Source organism: Crinia signifera, chromosome 7 (genome assembly GCF_055691185.1).
Source record: "Crinia signifera chromosome 7, ASM5569118v1, whole genome shotgun sequence".
NCBI lineage: Eukaryota > Metazoa > Chordata > Amphibia > Anura > Myobatrachidae > Crinia > Crinia signifera.
In genome coordinates this window covers 15,216,813-15,239,570 of record NC_139223.1, presented here as the reverse complement: position 1 = coordinate 15,239,570, position 22,758 = coordinate 15,216,813, and the positions used below count along the sequence as shown (strand labels likewise).

General features: G+C 48.8%; 1 protein-coding gene across 2 annotated transcripts in view; it reads right to left on the bottom strand.

Annotated features, from left to right (window-relative positions):
- Positions 1 to 22,758, bottom strand: part of DOC2A (double C2 domain alpha) — a 132,999-nt gene that overhangs the window by 35,948 nt on the left and 74,293 nt on the right. For both annotated transcript variants that reach the window (XM_083152386.1, XM_083152387.1), the window contains 5 exons: positions 20,551 to 20,630; positions 11,170 to 11,244; positions 6,735 to 6,844; positions 5,855 to 5,981; positions 2,817 to 2,876 (listed from right to left, as the gene is read on the bottom strand). In XM_083152386.1, coding sequence (XP_083008512.1) covers positions 2,817 to 2,876; positions 5,855 to 5,981; positions 6,735 to 6,844; positions 11,170 to 11,244; positions 20,551 to 20,630 — 452 coding nt within the window. The remainder of the gene's footprint in view (positions 1 to 2,816; positions 2,877 to 5,854; positions 5,982 to 6,734; positions 6,845 to 11,169; positions 11,245 to 20,550; positions 20,631 to 22,758) is intronic.

The window sequence follows — 22,758 nt, the reverse complement described above, 5'->3', positions numbered from 1 at the left end:
GCTAACGATGAAGCAAATAAAGCAGGCAGACAGGGAAGTGTAGGGGAGAGTGGGACTGGGGGGGGGGGATTATATGGGAGAAGGGAGAATGTATCAGTCAGGGACAGGAGGTGGGGAGGAAGGGAAGACAGACACAGGGAACACATGAGTGTGGGGACATAGTCATCCGGCATCAGTGAGGAAAAAGGAAGAGATGGTAATAACGAGCGTTAACGAGAAGCCGTAATAAATAGAGATGAGTATTACAGACGATGAGATGAGGACTGGGAGAGATGAGGACTAATTACATTCTAGAAGTATTAATACAAAGAGAGAACAAGGAATAAGGATTTAGTCATATTAATGATAGAAGAGTGTTAGTAAGGGGCGTGGATGGAAAGATCTACAGAGTCAAGGCAGACAAGCAATAGGCCGACACAGAGAAAAGGTTGACATAAGCAAAATGTCGACATGAAAATGTGTATTGTATGCAGTCCTACGTGGTTCAAGGTCACCCTAGCATATGGCCACCTTAAAAGTAATACAGACCATCTATATATATAAGCATAGTGTTTGATTGTGTGTCTCCGAAACACTGCCATCTGTTGGCGGCGAGTGAAACTACATCTCTTTCTCTCTCACCCATACACAAACATAGAGGCAATCGCAAGGTAGCAAACTAGCTTTCAAAGCATTTTTAACCCATTTTATAAACCGGGTCAATTGCCGGGTTATAAGGCTTGGTGCTTTCACAACTAACCTTGATCGGGGTTGTTATCAGCGAGATTTAATATAAAATATTTTGGAGACCGTATAAATATTAGTAATACAATATCTGCTCTGTGGATCTATAGTAAATCTCCTGAAAGCCGCACATTGCAGCTGATAATGTCTTTAAAAGCATTCGATGCACATTCGGTTCTGCTTCTATAAGCAAAGTGGAATAGAAATATTGGCCCTTATTCAGATGTGATCGCAGTATAAATTTGTTCTCAAAATGGGCAAAACAATGTGCACTGCAGGTGGGGCAGATGTAACATGAGCAGAGAGAGTTAGATTTGAGAGAGGTGTGTTGAAACTTAAATCTAAATTGCAGTGTAAAAAATAAAGCAGCCAGTATTTACCCTGCACAGAAACAAAATAACACCCACAAATCTAACTCTCTCTGCACATGTTACATCTGCCCCACCTGCAGTGCACATGGTATTGCCCATTTTGAGAAGAAATTTGTACTGCGATCAGATCTGCATAAGGGCCATTGTTTTGTGTAGTAAATTGTTTTTAAACATTTAAATAAATACAAGTAACACGCAAAAATGACGCCAAATATAGAATAACAACAATAAGATGTTACGTAGCGAATAGACAACCACACGGGAGAGGACCATAGTACATATAGAAGTCACAAATCCACAGCAGACATTTTTGTGAACATTGGCTACAGCGCCTGAGGAATCGCCAGGTCTCCTGAGCTGGCCCAGGCTGGCAGACAGGTGCTCCATCTGAAGGGGATGCAGGAGTGTCTCACACACTCGCACGTCCCAGTCAGCATGGGGGCAGGGAGCGGACTCCCTGCCTATCTCCGCTGCAGGGAGATGGGCAGGGCGAGTTGGGGCTGTGGGGAGCCGGCGGAGGGTGGCGGTGGGCTCTATCAGATGGCGCACAGCGGCAAGTGGCGATACCATTGCCAGGAGCAGCTCCATCTGTACATGTAATATGTTTATATGAATGTACTGCTTTTTTGTTAGCGCTGAAACACCTGCTGCATTTATTTTATTGCTACAGTATTTTACCAGGAATATAAATACATTGGGCCTGACTCCCACCTGATTGCTGCTGTGCAAATATTTGATTGATACATTGCATGCGTCCTTGCCAAAATGCGCATGCGCGAGTCCTTCCAGTGATGAGGTCATGCGCTAGCCGTTGGCAAGGTGATTGACAGGGAGCTGGTGTCTGGGGGCGGTAACCGGACGTGTCAATGGGAGAGCTAAGAAAAAAGCAGGCGTGGCTGAATAACCGCAGGCGGACCTGGGGAAAGTGCAGGGAAGCATTAAGTGGAGGGTGGGTGACGCCAGCTCCAGCCTCCATCAGGCCGATTTCATCGCAGCCGCTGAGTAATATCCCCGGCTACACCACACTTGCGATCAGCGGCGACCAGTGGAAAAATATCAATCGATGGTGAGCGTGTAAGGAATGGTATTGGACAGATTTGCTCAACCATACACGTCTATACGCACGGCGTGCACATTCATTCACAAGGCGGGATTTCCCTATAGCAAGGCGGTGTCTACCGGATCGCTGCCAATTTGCTGCTGGGTCTGAATTAGGCCCTTTGTCACTTCCTGTTCATGTCACAGAACTGTACTTCCAACAATATAATAGGCACATGATGTCTGACACTATGCTGGAAGTTATTTGCATGTACTTTACACAACAGACATAGAACCAGGTGCTTCAAAAGGTGATAACATTGAGAGTAATAAACAATCAGCCAATCAGATTCTAGTTGTGATGTTACAGTCTTGGTTTGAAAAATGACAGTTAGGAGCAGGATGTTTATCACTCTTTCCACAAATACAGTATATACATTAGTATCCTAGACGTCGTATTAATCAGTGACTATTGCAGCCGGCCCAGACCAGACATATCCCAACAGGAGAATACTTCCTTCCATCGCCTGTACTGATACTGCCTATGTGAGAACCTCCCTTTACAATAACAGCCCTTTATCCTGGCCCTGCACTCAGGGGAGCCCCACTATCACAGACACTCAGTGTCACAGTATCAGTGGGACTGTGGATGATAATGTTATATTTAATGTATCATGTTCTTACCTCTTTCAGGTAACAGGAAATTCCCCGGAGAGCAGCGGACATTGAGGATGGGGAGGACAGCTACGGGAATAAGGGAGATACAGTAGAATCAGGCACAGAATATATTTTACATGTTAGAATCAGGGAGGGGAGGGGGGGATAGAATTGCTTGTTGGGCACTCAAAGTAATGGACACCCATCAGAGCAACTCAGTTGTTAATCTGATTTTGTCACCCATTACTCGTGGAGATACCCATCCTCTAATGCAGGATCTACAGGTGTAATCTGTCTACAGGTGCCCATACACGCCGCATGTATGGGCACCTTAAATGCCCTCTAGTGTTGGGCACCCAAATAAGGGAATCACACCCACTATCTCTCCCGCAGGAGCTGTCCCTATGCTCAGTGCTGACTCACTACTTCTCCCGCAGGAGCTGTCCCTCTGCTCAGTGCTGACTCACTATCTCTCCCGCAGGAGCTGTCCCTATGCTCAGTGCTGACCCACTATCTCTCCCGAAGGAGCTGTCCCTATCCTCAGTGCTGACTCACTCTCTCCTGCAGGAGCTGTCCTTATACTCAGTGCTGACTCACTATCTCTCATTCAGGAGCTGTCCCTCTGCTCAGTGCTGACTCACTATCTCTCCCGCAGGAGCTGTCCCTATCCTCAGTGCTGACTCACTATCTCTCCCGCAGGAGCTGTCCCTATCCTCAGTGCGGACTCACTATCTCTCCAGCAGGAGCTGTCCCTCTGCTCAGTGCTGACTGACTCTCTCTCCCACAGGAGCCGTCAGTGCACGGACAGATCTCCCTCTTAGCCACCGATACCTGGCATACATCAGAGCGTACGCCAAAGTGCACGGACGGATCTCGTCCGTTTTCCCACTGACACCTTCCGTATATCTGAGCGTACGTCACAGTGCAAGTAGAAATTGAGTCCAAAAACATCCTTATTGCTCGTAGAAGTGGTTTATCTGTATTTTTCCTAAGAAAAAACTGATATGTTTGTGTTACAGTGAAAAAGTTGACACATGTCGACTTCTGTGAACTGAGAGTCCTGCTTTTTAAAGTATACAAAAACACTTACTGAATGGGTGTAGATGGTTATAAAATAACTACCTGGACATATATAAGCAGGTATTAGAATGAATGTTACCTAAAATTAAACCAACCTTTACCTGTAGAGAAGTGAAGAAAGATACAGTATGCTTCCAATGTGTTTGAGTGCTGTGTGTGGCTTGCAGGTAATGAAATCATGGTTTTCACTTAATAGGCTGCAGCATTGCTTATTACATTCAGGTGTAGTAATCAGCGTTAATTAGCAGACCCAGGCGTCCACTCTCATACGGTATCTCTAGGGGTGGTCAGGAGCACTCTTTGGCGTCCACCTGTTTTTGGGCCAAAATGCACGGTGCATTCGCCGATCGAGGCGGTTGTGGCGCCGTGCATTTTGTGTGCACACCCCCGTGTATGCCCATGTTTACGACCAGTTTTCCTCATTATTCCGGCCGCTCCCATAAAAACGCCCACATGCCGCCCACAATGACCGTGTTCTTGCGGACAGGTTTTTTCGCACGGAGAGACCCGTCCGTGAGCGTTGTGAGGTCTCCACACATTGCGAAAACTACGCATGCGCAGATGAAAAAAAAAAAACGATCCGCCCGTATACGGTTCCACCGTACCAAGCAGAATAAATCCCTTTCTCTCACGCAGGAGCTGTCTCTATGCTCAGTGCTGACTCACTCTCTCTTCCGCAGGAGCTGTCCCTCTTCTCAGTGCTGACTCACTATCTCTCCCGCAGGAGCTGTCCCTATACTCAGTGCTGACTCACTATCTCTCATTCAGGAGCTGTCCCTATGCTCAGTGCTGACTCACTATCTCTCCCGCAGGAGCTGTCCCTATCCTCAGTGCTGACTCACTATCTCTCCTGCAGGAGCTGTCCCTATACTCAGTGCTGACTCACTATCTCTCTTCCGCAGGAGCTGTCCCTATACTCAGTGCTGACTCACTATCTCTCATTCAGGAGCTGTCCCTATGCTCAGTGCTGACTCACTATCTCTCCCGCAGGAGCTGTCCCTATCCTCAGTGCTGACCCACTATCTCTTCAGCAGGAGCTGTCCCTATCCTCAGTGCTGACTCACTATCTCTCATTCAGGAGCTGTCCCTATCCTCAGTGCTGACCAACTATCTCTCCCGCAGGAGCTGTCCCTATCCTCAGTGCTGACTCACTATCTCTCCAGCAGGAGCTGTCCCTATGCTCAGTGCTGACTCACTCTCTCCTGCAGGAGCTGTCCCTATACTCAGTGCTGACTCGCTATCTCTCCAGCAGGAGCTGTCCCTATCCTCAGTGCTGACCCACTATCTCTTCCGCAGGAGCTGTCCCTCTTCTCAGTGCTGACTCACTATCTCTCCCGCAGGAGCTGTCACTATACTCAGTGCTGACTCATTCTCTCTTCCGCAGGAGCTGTCCCTCTGCTCAGTGCTGACTCACTATCTCTCCCGCATGAGCTGACCCTATCCTCAGTGCTGACTCACTATCTCTCCCGCAGGAGCTGTCCCTCTGCTCAGTGCTGACTCACTATCTCTCCCGCAGGAGCTGTCCCTATCCTCAGTGCTGACTCACTATCTCTCCCGCAGGAGCTGTCCCTCTGCTCAGGGCTGACTCACTATCTCTCCCGCAGGAGCTGTCCCTCTGCTCAGTGCTGACTCACTATCTCTCCCGCAGAAGCTGTCCCTATACTCAGTGCTGACTCACTATCTCTCCCGCAGGAGCTGTCCCTATACTCAGTGCTGACTCACTATCTCTCCCGCAGGAGCTGTCCCTGTACTCAGTGCTGACTCACTCTCTCCTGCAGGAGCTGTCCCTCTGCTCAGTGCTGACTCAATATCTCTCCCGCAGGAGCTGTCCCTGTACTCTGTACTCCCGCAGGAGCTGTCCCTGTACTCAGTGCTGACTCACTCTCTCCCGCAGGAGCTGTCCCTATACTCGGTGCTGACTCATTATCTCTCCCTGTACTCTGTACTCCCACAGGGGTGCCGGCTGCTCTTACGTCACCACTTACAGGGATTTGGCGTTCCAGGCAGAGGTTAAAGTGTTTTCTCTCTCCGGCCTTCAGTCTGCGTAGCGGGACTCGCGTCTCCCCAATAAACTCATTATGACTCAGTTTGTCTTCATCACACACAGAAATCCTGGGGAAATATGACAGAGGATGCACAGACTTACAGCATGTGTATTATTGGGACTGTCAGTTTCCATGCACCCATCGCTATAAGAAGTGTCCCAATGCCAGGCTTTTCTCCCATCCTAATTGTGGGTGACTTATTGGACCCGGACGACATGTTCTACACGTACTGTAACTGCAGCGCAGAGGTAATGTCCTACGTACAGCAGAGAAGTGCCTGATGTTTGGTTGGCTCGCAGACAATGTCTAGGTCGACACAGAAAGGTCAACATGCGGTCATGGTTGACATTAAAAAAAGGTTGACATGGACTAAGTCAACAATGCCCAAGCAAAAGGTCAACGTTGCAATGGTCAACATTTGAAAAAGGCCAACATGAGGCAAATGACTGCCTGCTATGGTAATAGTGGAGGTCCCAGTGTCGAGACCCTGACAGATGTCTATACAGTGGTGGCTCCAGGGCAACGATGCAGAACAGTTCAAATAGGGGAGCCACACCCCCTGCCACAAACCGCCAATCCAAAGTGACTCACTGGCAGTGGGTGTGGTTCCCCAAGGTGATGGGACACAGATCATAACTCTGCCCCCAACACCCCAGGTTCTGATTGGCCCATGGGCTAGTTAGTCAAAGAAAAGGAATGGCCATCGATGGTCATTCACTGCATAGTATGCTGCCATTGGTGGCCACTTGCACTGTTACCATTGATGTCAGCCACACCGATGGCCATGCCTAATTATTTCTTTCCCCCTGCTACCACTCACCGCAGTATCTTTTTGCCCATGTCTTCAGGAGTGATGCCGCAGTAAGTGAGACTCTCGTTCCAAGTGGGATTCAGAGTGTTCCGTACTATGCGGGTCTTCAGCTTGTTGGCCTAGAGGAGAAGAACCTGGTGTTACTGAGAGCGTCTGCTGAGAGTACTGCAAGTCGCAGCCCAAATAATTGTGCAGAATAAGAGAGAGAGAGAGAGAGAGACAATAACGTGTTGCTGAATATAACCTTTCCCTGATTCCCCATGCTCTGTACAGTGAGCACGATAAGCCAGGGTCCTCAGGGGCCCATTCTACTGGGAGAGAGCATTTTATGCAGCAAGCAATTCTCCCGGGCCCGATTCATCCAGCAGAACATGCAGGAGAGCTGTGAGTTCTATAGATAGCCAGGCCTGGGAGCTAGCGCAGAGCAGCCTGGAAGCTGGCGGAGGTGAGACCCGCTGGCAGATTACAGGGCTCTCGGGAAATTTCCTCTATACTCACAGTTCCCTCATCTACAAGCCGTGGAAGCTCCCACTTCAGGGGACAGTATATTTTTGCTCATGCCAGCAAACAATATACAGATGTAGCGCTTCTCAGCCAGCCCAGTGAGTCGCCAGATTCCCTGAGCTGGGGATCGCCGGTGGAGAGATGCTGCATCTGATGGGGATGTCACTCAGCAGTGGGTGGCGGAATCCCTGCCTGTCTCCGCTTCAGGGAGATGGGCAGGGTTAGGGGAGACGTGGGCAGCGGCGGGGAGTGGTGGGGAGGTGGCGGTGGGCTCTGTCAGAACGGGGCGCGCACTCGTCTTGTGTCCCCTTCTGGCATATGGCAAGCAGCGGCGGTTGGCGATAGAATCCCCAGGAGCAGCACTAATGAGAGCTGCTCCATTTGTAGCAACAGAGGCGTTAGACCGGCCCTCTGACACAGGAAGTACAAGTTACCGGACTTACCTAGTACCGCATCACATTGTGTTACTGATAAAATGCATATTCCACAAAGGGTGTGAGGCTTCTCGGCCCCCAGAGTCCTTGATGGCTAACCTTGACACTCCAGCTGTTGTTGAACTACACATCCCAGCATGCTCTGCTTCAGTTTTGTTATTTGTCCATGCTACATCTGATGCAGATAATGCTGGGATGTGTAGTTCAACAACAGCTGGAGTGTGAAGGTTAGCCATCAGGGCCCTAGGTAAAACTTCACCCCACTGACTGCCAACCTTGCACTGCCACCATTGCCCACTTCCAAGCTTCTCAAGTGAAATTTTGTGCTAGGCAGACTACTGGGGGCATTATTTGGAAGTGGCACTACTGGTGGCATTATGCATGTAAGAGGCACATCTGCATGACATAATGTGTATAAGGGTTACTATTATGTGATGTAATGTGTATACGGGTTACTATTATATGGTGTAATGTGTATAAGGTTACTATTATGCGGTGTAATGTGTATAAGAGTTACTATTATGTGGTGTAATGTGTATAAGGGTTACTATTATGCGGTGTAATGTGTATAAGAGTTACTATTATGTGGTGTAATGTGTATAAGAGTTACTATTATGTGGTGTAATGTGTATAAGGGTTACTATTATGCGGTGTAATGTGTATAAGAGTTACTATTATGTGATGTAATGTGTATAAGAGTTACTATTATGTGGTGTAATGTGTATAAGGGTTACTATTATGTGGTGTAATGTGTATAAGGGTTACTATTATGTGGTGTAATGTGTATAAGGGTTACTATTATGTGGTGTAATGTGTATAAGGGTTACTATTATGCGGTGTAATGTGTATAAGGGTTACTATTATGTGGTGTAATGTGTATAAGGGTTACTATTATGTGGTGTAATGTGTATAGAGTTACTATTATGTGGTGTAATGTGTATAAGGGTTACTATTATGTGGTGTAATGTGTATAAGGGTTACTATTATGTGGTGTAATGTGTATAAGGGTTACTATTATGCGGTGTAATGTGTATAAGGGTTACTATTATGTGGTGTAATGTGTATAAGGGTTACTATTATGTGGTGTAATGTGTATAAGAGTTACTATTATGTGGTGTAATGTGTATAAGGGTTACTATTATGTGGTGTAATGTGAAATAGATTGTGCTACTATCTGACATCATTTGAATTACTAGTGCTAGTACTATTGTGTGGCCCCACCCCTTTATTTCAAAGCCACACCCTTTTGCGGTGCTCATCTTCAGCACAGTTACTTTTGAGGTCTATGAGGGGTGGGTCACAACTTTATAGCTTGCATAGGGGCAGTGTGGGGGGAGGTGGCATGGGAAATGAGTGCCACCACCTCTCTGGGACCACTTTAAGCCCTGCCTGCCTCATATGCCAATTGCTGTGCACTATACTATTGCTTCCATGCCCTTCTAAAAGGGGTATGGATCATTTGGTCTACATCAAGTAGGTCGACAAGCATTGGGTCGACACCATTACATCGACATGGGTCAAGGTCGACATGGGTCAAGGTCATTAGGTCAACACAAGCATTACGTCGACATAGGCAAGGTTGACAGTCAAAAGGTCGATATGGGGTTTTTCACTGTATTTTGACCCGAATGTCAACACAGTCAACATGGACACAGGTTAAAGTGCATGCGTCCCCTCGCATGGCTCGCTGCGCTCACCATGCTTCGGGCACGGTGCCTCATTACACTCCGCACACTATTTTATTCTCCCACCACGCCCTAGTGGATGGTAGGGCATTAAATACCGCCTGTCGGCACATGTCGGCTCAAGAAAACAGTGAAAAACCCCATGTCAACCTTTTGACTGTCGACCTTGCACATGTTGACCTAATGCTTGTGTCGACCTAATGACCTCTCAACCTAAACCTGTGTCGACCTAGACCCATGTCGACCTTGACCCATGTCGCCCTTTCCCCATGTCGACCTAATGGTGTCAACCCAATGCTTATTGACCATCATGCTGTAGACCTAATGATTATAGCCAGGCCTTATGGAAGGAAGAGGAGAGCTGTGTATTATAAGATTAGCATTGATTAAGGCATGAGTAAAGGAATGCAGAATCTGATTGCAGAGATGGGACTTATTAGATGAGCATACAATGAGGCATTATTAGTAGAGCACAGAGAGCACCTCATTCATTTAGTTTCAGCAGCTGCTGCTTCATAGGGGTCAGCGTAACGCGAGCTGGAACAGACGCCGGTGATTATTGATAAAACCACAATAACCGTCTCAGAATAGAGGATTAAATACAATGTGGGGCAGTTAGACAAGCAGAATACATCCAGCTTTGCCAGGGAGAAGGGACAGCGAGCAGCTGGCACACACTGGGTACAACCCAGGGCATGTGGCAGAGAAGAATGAGGGTTATCTGAGACATGTAATAGACCATGGTACATACTGCAGCAATGTAAGAAATCCCTAATGTTTACACTTCATAACCAAATATATATTAGAATAAATCCTTTGCAACTAAACTCATCGGAATGACTAAACGTTCAGGTTCCTTTACAATTTGCAGACTCCCCCCCCTCCCCCCTCCAGTAATATATATGGATTATGTATGAAGACAGATCCTTACCTTCTCACCGAGAAATTGCGGGAGACTCGCGATTTTTTGTGGTCCGTCACAACCCTGGAAGAGTGGACGCCGATCCCACATCTCACTCAGGGGAACGATTCAGACCTCATCGCCCAGGTCCAAATTCGCTCCCCTGGCCAATGGTGTGCGTTTGCGTATACGCAGATATGCGCATGTGTAAATCTCAGGAGTGAACGCCTTCGGTAAGCTTCACGAGGGGCGGCGGTACCCGTCCTACGACCTTTTCATACCCCCACTATCCACGTCGGCGTGGAGTTGATTTTATATAGTGTGGCGAGCGCAGCGAGCCACCGAGCCCGAAGCGTGGCGAGCGCATCGAGCCCCGCGAGGGGAAGCGTATACCTGTGAAGTTATGCGTGTCCCCTCGCGGGGCACGCTGCGCTCGCCACGCTTCGGGCTCGGTGGCTCGCTGCACTCACCACACTATATAACATCAACTCCACGCCGACGTGGATAGTGGGGGTATGAAAAGGTCGTAGGACGGGTACCGCCGCCCCTCGTGGGCTCGATGTGCTCGCCACGCTTCGGGTTCACGTTTATAGTGGGGGGTGGCGTGGGGGTGCATTTTACATTGTAAGCACCCATTTGGGTGCATTTAACATTGTAAGCACCCATTAGGGTGAATATACAATTTATAATCGCATTCCATCACATTGTATGGCATTGTATGCCATATACAATTTAATACAATTTTAAAATTATATGCCATTGTACAACATCGCGCGATATACCATATGCCTTATGGTATACGATGCGATGGGTGCCGCTATAATACACAAGTACCGAAGATCAGCCTTAGATAATCTGCGACACTTCAGGGCTTGCTGGGTATTGTGGTTACAGTAAGTAGCTGGACGTGCACACATCACCTTGCAGGCACCGGGAAGCAGATGAATCTTCACGTACGGGTCAGCAAGACCATTGAAATCCATTGGCTTCAGCCCCTAAAACAGGGATAACAAAAGATAAGGTTCATGATAGAGGAAATCAAATACATCTATATTGCTTCTGTGCAGGGTAAATACTGGCTGCATTTGCATGTAGCCCACAGCTTTACTATATTTCAGTTTGATCACACCCCACTAAAATCTAACTCTCTCTGCACGTGTTACATCTGCCCCCCTGCAGTGCAGCATAGTTGTGCCCAATTGCATGCTATTTATTGCTAACAGAGCTGAAGCGGCCCCATAATTGCTATGTTTATCTGTATTAAAGTGTACGGTTTTCATATGGAAATGATCAGTTGGACGCTGGAGCATCCCAGCAGCGGAGATACCGTACGTTTTCTGCACATTCCAGTATCATGGAGAGGATTGTGGATCTCCGGCATGTCGCTGGCAGTGCCAGGGGATCCGTGTCATTAACAGGCTTAGTGGATTGTGCGAGTCTGCTGGGGATTTATTGGTAATACCTGCTGTGGGTTTATGTTCTAGTAGCAGGAAGAAGATTCAGGGATTACAGGGATAAGTGAGGTCTGAAACTGTTCTCTCCCCCTCCCACCTCCTGCACAGCTGGTGACAAGGTAATATACAGTGTGTGTGTGTACATCATAGGGTGGCACAGTGACATCAGTCCTACCTATGAGTCAGTGCCATACCGTGTCCCCTGCCCACATTACAAGAAAGAACCTTATGCATAATTAACAATGCATGAAAACTAAGCTAGTGCTCAGTGTCCATCACAAATCAGAGAGTGACAGGTCCTACATTACATACAGGGAAATCAGAGAGCGACGGTCCTACAGCGCATACAGGGAAATCAGAGAGTGAGGCGTCCTACAGCTCATACAGGGAAATCAGAGAGTGACGGCCCCTACAGCGCATACAGGGAAATCAGAGAGCGACGGGTCCTACAGCGCATACAGGGAAATCAGAGAGCGACGGGTCCTACAGCGCATACAGGGAAATCAGAGAGTGACGGTTCCTACAGCGCATACATGGAAATCAGAGAGTGACGGGTCCTACAGTGCATACAGAGAAATCAGAGAGTGACGGGTCGTACAGTGCATACAGGGAAATCAGAGAGTGACGGGTCCTACAGCGCATACAGGGAAATCAGAGAGTGACGGGTCCTACAGTGCATACAGGGAAATCAGAGAGCGATGGGTCCTACAGTGCATACAGAGAAATCAGAGAGCGACGGGTCCTACAGTGCATACAGGGAAATCAGAGAGCGACGGGTCCTACAGCGCATACAGGGAAATCAGAGAGTGACGGGTCCTACAGCGCATACAGGGAAATAAGAGAGTAATGGGTCCTACAGTGCATACAGGGAAATCAGAGAGTGACGGGTCCTACAGCGCATACAGAGAAATCAGAGAGTGACGGGTCATACAGCGCATACAGGGAAATCAGAGAGTGATGGGTCCTACAGCGCATACAGGGAAATCAGAGAGTGACGGGTCATACAGCATATACAGGGAAATCAGAGAGTGACGTGTCCTACAGCGCATACAGGGAAATCAGAGAGTCACGGGTCCTACAGCGCATACAGGGAAATCAGAGAGTGACGGGTCCTACAGCGCATACAGGGAAATCAGAGAGTGATGGGTCCTACAGCGCATACAGGGAAATCAGAGAGCGACAGGTCCTACAGCGCATACAGAGAAATCAGAGAGTGACGGGTCCTACAGTGCATACAGAGAAATCAGAGAGTGACGGGTCGTACAGTGCATACAGGGAAATCAGAGAGTGACGGGTCCTACAGCGCATACAGGGAAATCAGAGAGTGACGGGTCCTACAGTGCATACAGGGAAATCAGAGAGCGATGGGTCCTACAGTGCATACAGAGAAATCAGAGAGCGACGGGTCCTACAGTGCATACAGAGAAATCAGAGAGTGACGGGTCCTACAGCGCATACAGGGAAATCAGAGAGTGATGGGTCCTACAGCGCATACAGGGAAATCAGAGAGTGACGGGTCATACAGCATATACAGGGAAATCAGAGAGTGACGTGTCCTACAGCGCATACAGGGAAATCAGAGAGTCACGGGTCCTACAGCGCATACAGGGAAATCAGAGTGTGACGGGTCCTACAGCGCATACAGGGAAATCAGAGAGTGATGGGTCCTACAGCGCATACAGGGAAATCAGAGAGTGACGGGTCATACAGCATATACAGGGAAATCAGAGAGCGACGTGTCCTACAGCGCATACAGGGAAATCAGAGAGCAACGGGTCCTACAGCGCATACAGGGAAATCAGAGAGTGACGGGTCCTACAGCACATACAGGGAAATCAGATAGCGACGGGTCCTACAGCGCATACAGGGAAATCAGAGAGCGATGGGTCCTACAGCGCATACAGGGAAATCAGTGAGCGACTGGTCCTACAGCGCATACAGGGAAATCAGAGAGTGATGGGTCCTACAGCGCATACAGGGAAATCAGAGAGTGACAGGTCCTACAGCGCATACAGGGAAATCAGAGAGTCACGGGTCCTACAGCGTATACAGGGAAATCAGAGAGTCACGGGTCCTACAGCGCATACAGGGAAATCAGAGAGTGACGGGTCCTACAGCGCATACAGGGAAATCAGAGAGTGATGGGTCCTACAGCGCATACAGGGAAATCAGAGAGTGACGGGTCCTACAGCGCATACAGGGAAATTAGAGAGTGACGGGTCCTACAGCGCATACATGGAAATCAGAAAGCGACGGGTCCTACAGCGCATACAGGGAAATCAGAGAGCGACGGGTCCTACAGCGCATACAGGGAAATCAGAGCGTGACAGGTCCTACAGCGCATACAGGGAAATCAGAGAGTCACGGGTCCTACAGCGCATACAGGGAAATCAGAGAGCGACACGTCCTACAGCGCATACAGGGAAATCAGAGAGTGATGGGTCCTACAGCGCATACAGGGAAATCAGAGAGTGACGGTTCCTACAGCGCATACATGGAAATCAGAGAGTGACGGGTCCTACAGCGCATACAGGGAAATTAGAGAGTGACGGGTCCTACAGCACATACAGAGAAATCAGAGAGTGACGGGTCCTACAGCGCATACAGGGAAATCAGAGAGCGACACGTCCTACAGCGCATACAGGGAAATCAGAGAGTGATGGGTCCTACAGCGCATACAGGGAAATCAGAGAGTGATGGGTCCTACAGCGCATACAGGGAAATCAGAGAGTGACGGGTCCTACAGCGCATACATGGAAATCAGAGAGTGACGGGTCCTACAGCGCATACAGGGAAATCAGAGAGTGACGGGTCCTACAGCGCATACAGGGAAATCAGAGAGTGAGGGGTCCTACAGCGCATACATGGAAATCAGAGAGTGACGGCCCCTACAGCGCATACAGGGAAATCAGAGAGTGATGGGTCCTACGGCGCATACATGGAAATCAGAGAGTGACGGGTCCTACAGCGCATACATGGAAATCAGAGAGTGACGGGTCCTACAGCGCATACAGGGAAATTAGAGAGTGACGGGTCCTACAGCGCATACAGGGAAATTAGAGAGTGACGGGTCCTACAGCACATACAGGGAAATCAGAGAGTGACGGGTCCTACAGCGCATACAGGGAAATCAAAGTGTGTGAGTGTGTGTATAACGCTGGGTTGAGCCTCTGACTCACATGACAGAGAACCAGCCCAGTGAGCCCACAGACAGTGCCAGACACCCTCTGCCTCCCCATGTTGCCCAGCACTGCTACTCCACAGCCACCAGGTGAGCGCTCCCCGCCACCCACCCGCCCCCCCCTCCTGCGATTCACGTCAAACACCCCCCCCCCCCGTGGGATTCGCGGCAAAAACACCCCTTCCCCCGTGACCCCCCTCCTGCGATTCCGGTGTGAAGAGCGCCCGTAGGGCGCGATGAATCACCTAGTGTAGCTATAGAAGGCCGGGATATGGAGGCATTCACGGTGACAGAGATATAGATGATTCACTTATACACATTAATAACTCCACACAGTACTGAACAATACATTTATTAAGGGCACGGGACAGCAGCCTGTTCCCCAATAAACCTTTGTCATTTTGTAGCTTGTGGCCTGGAATTGTTATTGATCCTCAGCGTAAGTTTATACACAGGCCCTTTATAAATCACGCCTGCCTCCCGTAATTACTACGGCAGAAGCTTCGATCAATAACACCCCCCACATCTAAAACCAACAATGCACACAGAGTAGACAAATCCCCCCTTTCCTGAGAGGAGAGGCAGTGGGTGGGTGTGGGCCGGTCCTCCCCCCCCCCCCCCCCCCCCCATGCAGCCTGTGCTGTCCTACAGCTGTCTCTTCCACGCTGCGCGTGACAACCTCAGAAGATGTTCCATCTCTCCCTCGTGGTGAGCGGCTCGGCGGGGGGGAGACACATAAATAAATGATCTGCTCTAATTGAATTTTACTCCTTTATTACCGTTATAGAAACAACAAGCTCCTAACGCCAACTTCAATCCTGTGCGATGGGAACGTGAGCCCGGGAAGCAGAGAGCGGAACGGTGCTGACATGATCGCTGTAGGAAGAAATGATGATGGAGGATTCTGCCGCCATGCTCAGGTGAGCTGCAGAATACTAAGCTCAGCCGCCGGGGGGATGGGGGGGGGGGGGGGGGGGGATCAATCCTCATTTCTGATGAAGCAAATGTTTGGAATGAGCCAGATGTTCCTGAAGTCTGGCGCACCTGTTATATCTGACACAGGGCCTGCAGTAGCCCTCCCTACATGTGTGCGGGCCCGTAACACCTCTACGGCAGGCATGTCCAAACTATGGCCCTCCAGCTGGTGTGAAACTACAAGTCCCATCATGCCTCGCCACAGTTTTGCTATTAAGGAATGTTAAAAATTATGGCAAGGCATGCTGGGATGTGTAGTTTCACAACAGCTGGAGGGCCACAGTTTGGACATGCCTGTTCTATGGGGTAAATTTACTAAGATGAGAGTTCTACTGAAGATGGGATGTTTCCCATAGCAACCAATCAGACTCTACAGGGTCTATATACTAAGATGGGTGTTCTGTTGAAGATAAGATGTTGCTATAGGCAACCAATCAGATTCTATCTATTGTTTTTTAGACGGTGCTAAATAAGAAGTATATTCTGATTGGTTGCCTATAGCAACATTCCATCTTCAATAGAAGTCCAATCTTAGTAAATTCTATCCCTATTACTTATTTATTTAGCACCTAATCTAGAAGATAATAAATATGATCTGATTGGTTGCTCTGGGCAACATCACATCATTAATAGAATGCCCATCTTAGCCCAAATTTACCCCTAAGGATCCATTATTGCCACCGTTCCTCCTCTAGGCGAGGTGAGTGTGGCTGGTGGAATTCATTTAGTATAAACACAATTGTTGCCTATTAAATGCACATTACAAGTGTACAGGAGCGGTATCGGGGGCGGGGGGGCAGAATGGTTGGCCTGGATGATATGGAGAGGCGTGGCCAAATCTAGAAGGCGTGGCCACATCCCCCTCACACAATAATGGAAAATCCTGTGCACCTGCCGGCCCAGGTCCCCATAAGGCCCCTCATATAAGTCCAAATCCGAGTAATTATACCTTCTCCCCTTGTTTCACGGTGCCCCTGCCCTACGGGACACAGTAAGGATTCTATTGATGCCATTATTAGTCAATACGGGTCCATGTCTTGTTCAGTGCGGAGTTCTGATTGTTTATCGAGCAATAACAGCAGCAGCTGATGAGAGTATAGATTCCAGCCGGTCTCAGCATTTCTCCTCCGCTCCTCGGCTCATGGTCCGGTGCCTGACTGTACAGATGTGTCCTCGTATATAATAGCTGCGGTCATGCCAAACATCCCCTCTCTGCACACCAGGTCCCACGGGACTCTTCCAGCATCAGGCGTCTTTTATTGATGAAAAAGCATCTTTATCGCAACGCCTGAAGACTGTGATATGCATCATGTGTATATCCGGGTGCAACTGTGTCTACAAATATAGGGTCGCGCATCATGGTGTGTGCAGTGTGTGCAGTCTGTGCGTAGCCCAGGACTTACTCTGCAGCTGTGATAGAATCAGGCTGATCGGGGCGGAGCTGATGTCACATGACTTCCCCTCACACACCTGACCACACCTGTGTATTACCTGACACTCCCAGATAACAGCCGCTCACCATGTAATGATTCCCCAGTGTGTGCAGTCTGTGCGTAGCCCAGGACTTACTCTGCAGCTGTGATAGAATCAGGCTGATCGGGGCGGAGCTGATGTCACATGACTTCCCCTCACACACCTGGCCACACCTGTGTATTACCTGACACTCCCAGATAACAGCCGCTCACCATGTAATGATTCCCCAGTGTGTGCAGTGTGTGTGTAGCCCAGGACTTACTCAGCAGCTGTGATAGAATCAGGCTGATCGGGGGCGGAGCTGACATCACATGACTTCACCTGAACACCTGGCCAAGCCTGCGTATTACCTGACACTCCCAGATAACAGCCGCTCCCCATGTAATGATTCCCCAGTGTGTGCAGTGTGTGTGTAGCCCAGGACTTACTCAGCGGCTGTGATAGAATCAGGCTGATCGGGGGAAGAGCTGACGTCACATGACTTCCCCTCACACACCTGGTCACACCTGCGTATTCCCTGACACTCCCAGATAACAGCCGCTCACCATGTAATGATTCCCCAGTGTGTGCAGTGTGTGTGTAGCCCAGGACATTACTCAGCGGCTGTGATAGAATCAGTCTGATCGGGGGCGGAGCTGATGTCACATGACCTCCCCTCCCACACCTGGCCACGCCTGCGTATTACCTGACACTCCCAGATAACAGCCGCTCACCATGTAATGATTCCCCAGTGTGTGTGTGTAGCCCAGGACTTACTCAGCGGCTGTGATAGAATCAGGCTGATCGGGGGTGGAGCTGACATCACATGACTTCCCTTAAAATGCCTGGGCGCGCTGCGTATTCCCTGACCCTGCCAGAAAACAGCTGGTTACTACCTCCTAAATGCCAGCTTCCTGTCAGTCACCTTGCTTACGGCCAGTGATAATAAGTAGCCGGATTTTCTCACAGGACGCCTCTCGCTTGCCTACTATGAGCCGTACGCAGTCTATGATCATCGCGCGGCCTGGACAAGTATTTACCTTGAACAATATAACGCACGCTCATTGAAGGATATGGTTACGATATCGTTCAGTGACGTCCCAGGGTCCCCGCTCTGTACATGTCGTCATTGACAATACAGACTAAAGTGACCTGATGTTGACGGGGGAATTCATAACGAGCTGCGGGAGGTGATATTATGAATTATATCGCTCAGAAGGGACAAAATGAGTGATATCATTCAATATAATCGCCCAGTGTATTATATGCACCTTTAGGGTGGGATGTAATTACATCGCCGCCCCTCACCACGCCGTATGTATTAACATATGCGCCTAGCATCACAAAGTGGTGACAGAGGCCCCCCCCCCCCGCGATACCTGTGATGTGCTGTCTCCGTCACATCCCCGGCTCAGCGGCTGTCCCTGGCGCCTCCTCCTCCTCCCCCTGCAGCCGGCTGTGACATACTGCTAGGAGGAGGAGGAGTTTGATGGAGGATGGGGAGGGGGGTAAGTATCTGTGGTCTGCGGTTTTTGGCGATAGAAGCCCATAGGCCAGGGTTGCCTAACCTCTCAGAATGGCCGGGAGGGTCCCGAAAATTGGGTCCCCCTCCCGGCCCCCCGGAAAGGTGGGCAAACCGCCCGGTTTCTGGAGGACCCCTCCATGCACCATTTAAATAACCTGATATGCTTATCTCCGATGAGGGGCTGGGGCTAAAGTGTCATAATAGCGTCATTTTAGCCCAGCCCCCTCCACGGAGATGTGCAAATCGGGTCATTTTCAAGCATAAGGGCGGGGCTTAAGCCCCACCCCGCGAACTCCTGACTTTAAGAAGTCGGCAACCCTGTCATAGGGTATCACCATCCAAAGGTGATGATACCCTGCCCTGCGAAGACGCGGCGGCCGGGTTTTAGTACATTTTAAAAATGCGGTAAAACCCCTGAAAAAGGGTGTTTTGCCCCATTTTTCCCTTAGTACATCCCGCCCTAAGTCTCCCACACAATGGGGCAAATGTATTAAGCCTGGCGAAGAGATAAACTGGAGATAAAGTGGAACTTCCATGCTGCGCGGTGTAATGAGGCGCTGGGAAGACACATCTGCAGCTAAGGCTAGTAAGGCGTCATTGTGCCGGACATATTCCCAATTAATCAGAGGGCAGAAAGGAATATGATGCTGCTGTATAAGTAACCGATAATCTATAATAAATCGTGTTAGCTGTAACTTTACTTTGTAGTTGTGGCTGTCGCTATGGTCTGTAAATAATTACCCTGAACACACAAATGGGCACAACATGCAGTAATCAGGACGGCTGATATTCAGGGGGATGCAAACACGTTCCCAAGATGGCACCTACACACGTGGATGGCTAATTAATTTACTTGAGTGGTAATGGGTTTGTACGAAAAGTAATGAGACCTATTTATTTCTGACGCGACTGTACATCGCAGCGTGCATGCTCCAGGGGGGTTTGATGGAGGGGAGAGTCAGATTCAGCATTCACCAAGCGTCGGTCGCCTACTAGCTTCCGTATGGTTTTGTATCGTGGTTTTAGAGGAACCCTGTCCCCAGGCTAGGTTGTAGCTGAAAAATGCAACTTTCTATCGGCCAACGCTACACCATTAATTTCTGTGTGGGAGTTGAAAAATACTCTATGGAGACGTTGGCCGTGATCCAGAACGTGTTCGGGAGTGAAAACCGATCAGAAGCTGCTATTTCATGACACTGCACCAAGCCACACCAGCTTCCTAGTCAACGACTACCCGGCCCGGAACGGCATCGCAACGCTTCCCCAGCCCCCCTACAGTCCCTATCTGGTCCCAGCTGACTTTTTCCTGTCCCCCCAAGTGAAGACAGCCCACAAAGGACACCAACATGGGACTGTAGCAGAGGTCATATCGTCTTTGACGCGCTGCTTGAAGGATGTTCTGGAAAAGGACTTACAGGGCACCTTCCAAGCGCGGACAACTCGTTGGCAGAAGTGTGTCGATGCACAAGGGTCTGATTTTGAAGAATTTTAATTGGTTGTAGCGATATCTTCAATAAATATTTTTTCCCGAATTTGGTCTCATTACTTTTTATACAAACCCTGCGATCATCGATTGCCTAGGGACATAAACACTAACATTGGAGATGAGTTGCAGACATTATCCCCCCATTGTAAATCCCCCCACCTTGCCTTTCATCCCTCCCACCATCACCACCATCACTGGGTTGGAATCCCGGTACCCAGGAGAACTCACCTTCGCTCGGAGGATGCTGCACTGCAAGATACATTTCTCCTGGTCGTAAAATAGTTCAAATTCCAGAGTCCCCAGAGCAGCTGAAATAAGAGAATGATGGGTTCAGTAAGCTGGTAATAGAGCCTCACCCCTCAGACGCCCATTAACACCCCCCCCCCCCCCCATCACTAACACATGATGTGTGGACCCATCTGAGATCATGAGATATCACTGTATAGTTGTATATTCCTGCTGACCAATGACTGAGAAAGGCCACTCTGATTAATGGTTCACAAGATCATGATACATTTCCCTATTGTCATGATAACCACTGGGGGCGCTGTTCTGCTATACGCAGGAGAAAGATGCAGCCAATCAGATTAAACAATGATGACTGGGAAGAATGAAAGCAGAGGCCTCATTGGATACTATTGATAATGGCCGGATTGCATAGACAGAGGGGTCCTTATCCACCTAGTGTGGGTTGGGATCATTTGGCCTACACTACAGCATGATGGTCGACAGTCATTAGGTCGACACCATTAGGTGGACATGGGAAAAGGTCAACATGGGTCTAGGTCGACATGGAGTTTTTCACTCTTTTTTCCCCCTGTCCCCCTGTGTCAACATGCACAAGGTTGACAGCTATAAAAAGGTTTATCTGCACAATATTGACATGCACAAGGTCAACAATGAGAAAATCAAAATGTCAACAGGTAGACACAGGAAAAGGTTGATATAAGTTTTTCATTATTTTTTTTTCCTTTCTGAATTTTTCATACTTTCCCATCAACTCGAATTGGGAAGGGTACAATGGCCTGAAGCATAGGGAGCAAAGCATGTGGGGGTATGCGGTACACTATTTGGGGCTCCGCCTGCTCAGGTGTTAACATTGACACATAAAAATGAGAAAAACTTCTGTTGACCTTTTCACCTGCAATGTCGACCTTTTGGTGTTAACCTATTGTTTTTTGGACCTATCATCCGGATCCCCGTCATTGTAGAGTGTACCGTATAATTGGTAGTGTCTATAGTTAAAGTAGGGGAGTTACTAGACATATCCCTCACTCAGCCTGTAGGTGGCGATACAGAATATTGCAGATATCTCTGTCTCCTCCCCCTAGCGTGTTGGTACCATGAGTCTTTGCCCAACATTTTTGCATAATCAATCTGCTCTACGTGTCAAGGTTTCTGACCCTCTGCTTGCAATGTGCTGGAATGTGACTGTCCCGTCCAGTGGTGGATCCAGGTGTGGGGGCTACAGAACAGTTCAAAATTCAAATAGGGGAGCCACACCCACTGCCAGTCAGTCAGTTTGGAATGGCAGTTGGTGTGGCTCCCCTGTTTGAACTTTGAACTGGGCTGCATGCCCTCCTCTGGAGCCTCCACTGGTCCTGTGTATGCAGAAGAGATCCGCTGTGTATCATGGTGAACCCACAAGCTTCTATAGCTGTCTCCACTGTCTGATGGCCAGCTGGTATAACCCCTGGTAAGTTACACTATCCTGAGCTTGGTGAATGCGGGTACATTGCAGCCCCATAGTACCCTATGGGCTGACCCAGGAAAGTACATATGCACAGAGGTTTGCTGGTAATTGCCCATAAATGCGGTCATTAATACTTTGCATCCAATACTTTGGGTGCCGGTGAATCCCTTTGCCTGGGCCGACACATAAGGTAGTGAGCACTTTTGTGTAAATCTGGCATTCAGCCAGTCGGGGGAAAGGTTACCAGATGGGGGCTATTGCCAGCGTTTAAACACCACAGCAAAAACAATCCCCACCCTCCACAAGGAATTGAATCCCCCTTTTGTGAAAAAGTCCCAACATAAAGATCAAATAGGTGGAGCTTAGAAGACAAGGGGTCTTCTAAGCCACAGACAAATCTTACTAAATTAACTGTACGTGGACTAAACATTTTCCAATTAGAAATAGTACGGGGTTATATATTTGTGTCAGTTATCCTGAAATTGTAACTACAGTGCCTCGTAACATTTGAATATACAAAAATGAAAAAATGGATAATGGCGCAACTGGAAACAAGCAAAAAAACTAAACACAACCTTTAGTATTCGGAATTCCCAGCCGATGTGAAGGACCCCTTTTTACCCCCTTAGGAGTCGAATTTTCAAAAATCCCTGATTAGTGGGTGGCTGAAAAGAACTCTCACACGACCATGCGGCAGGTGCTCAAGGAGAGTTCACCAACTGTCACAATTCCAGAGCACAATG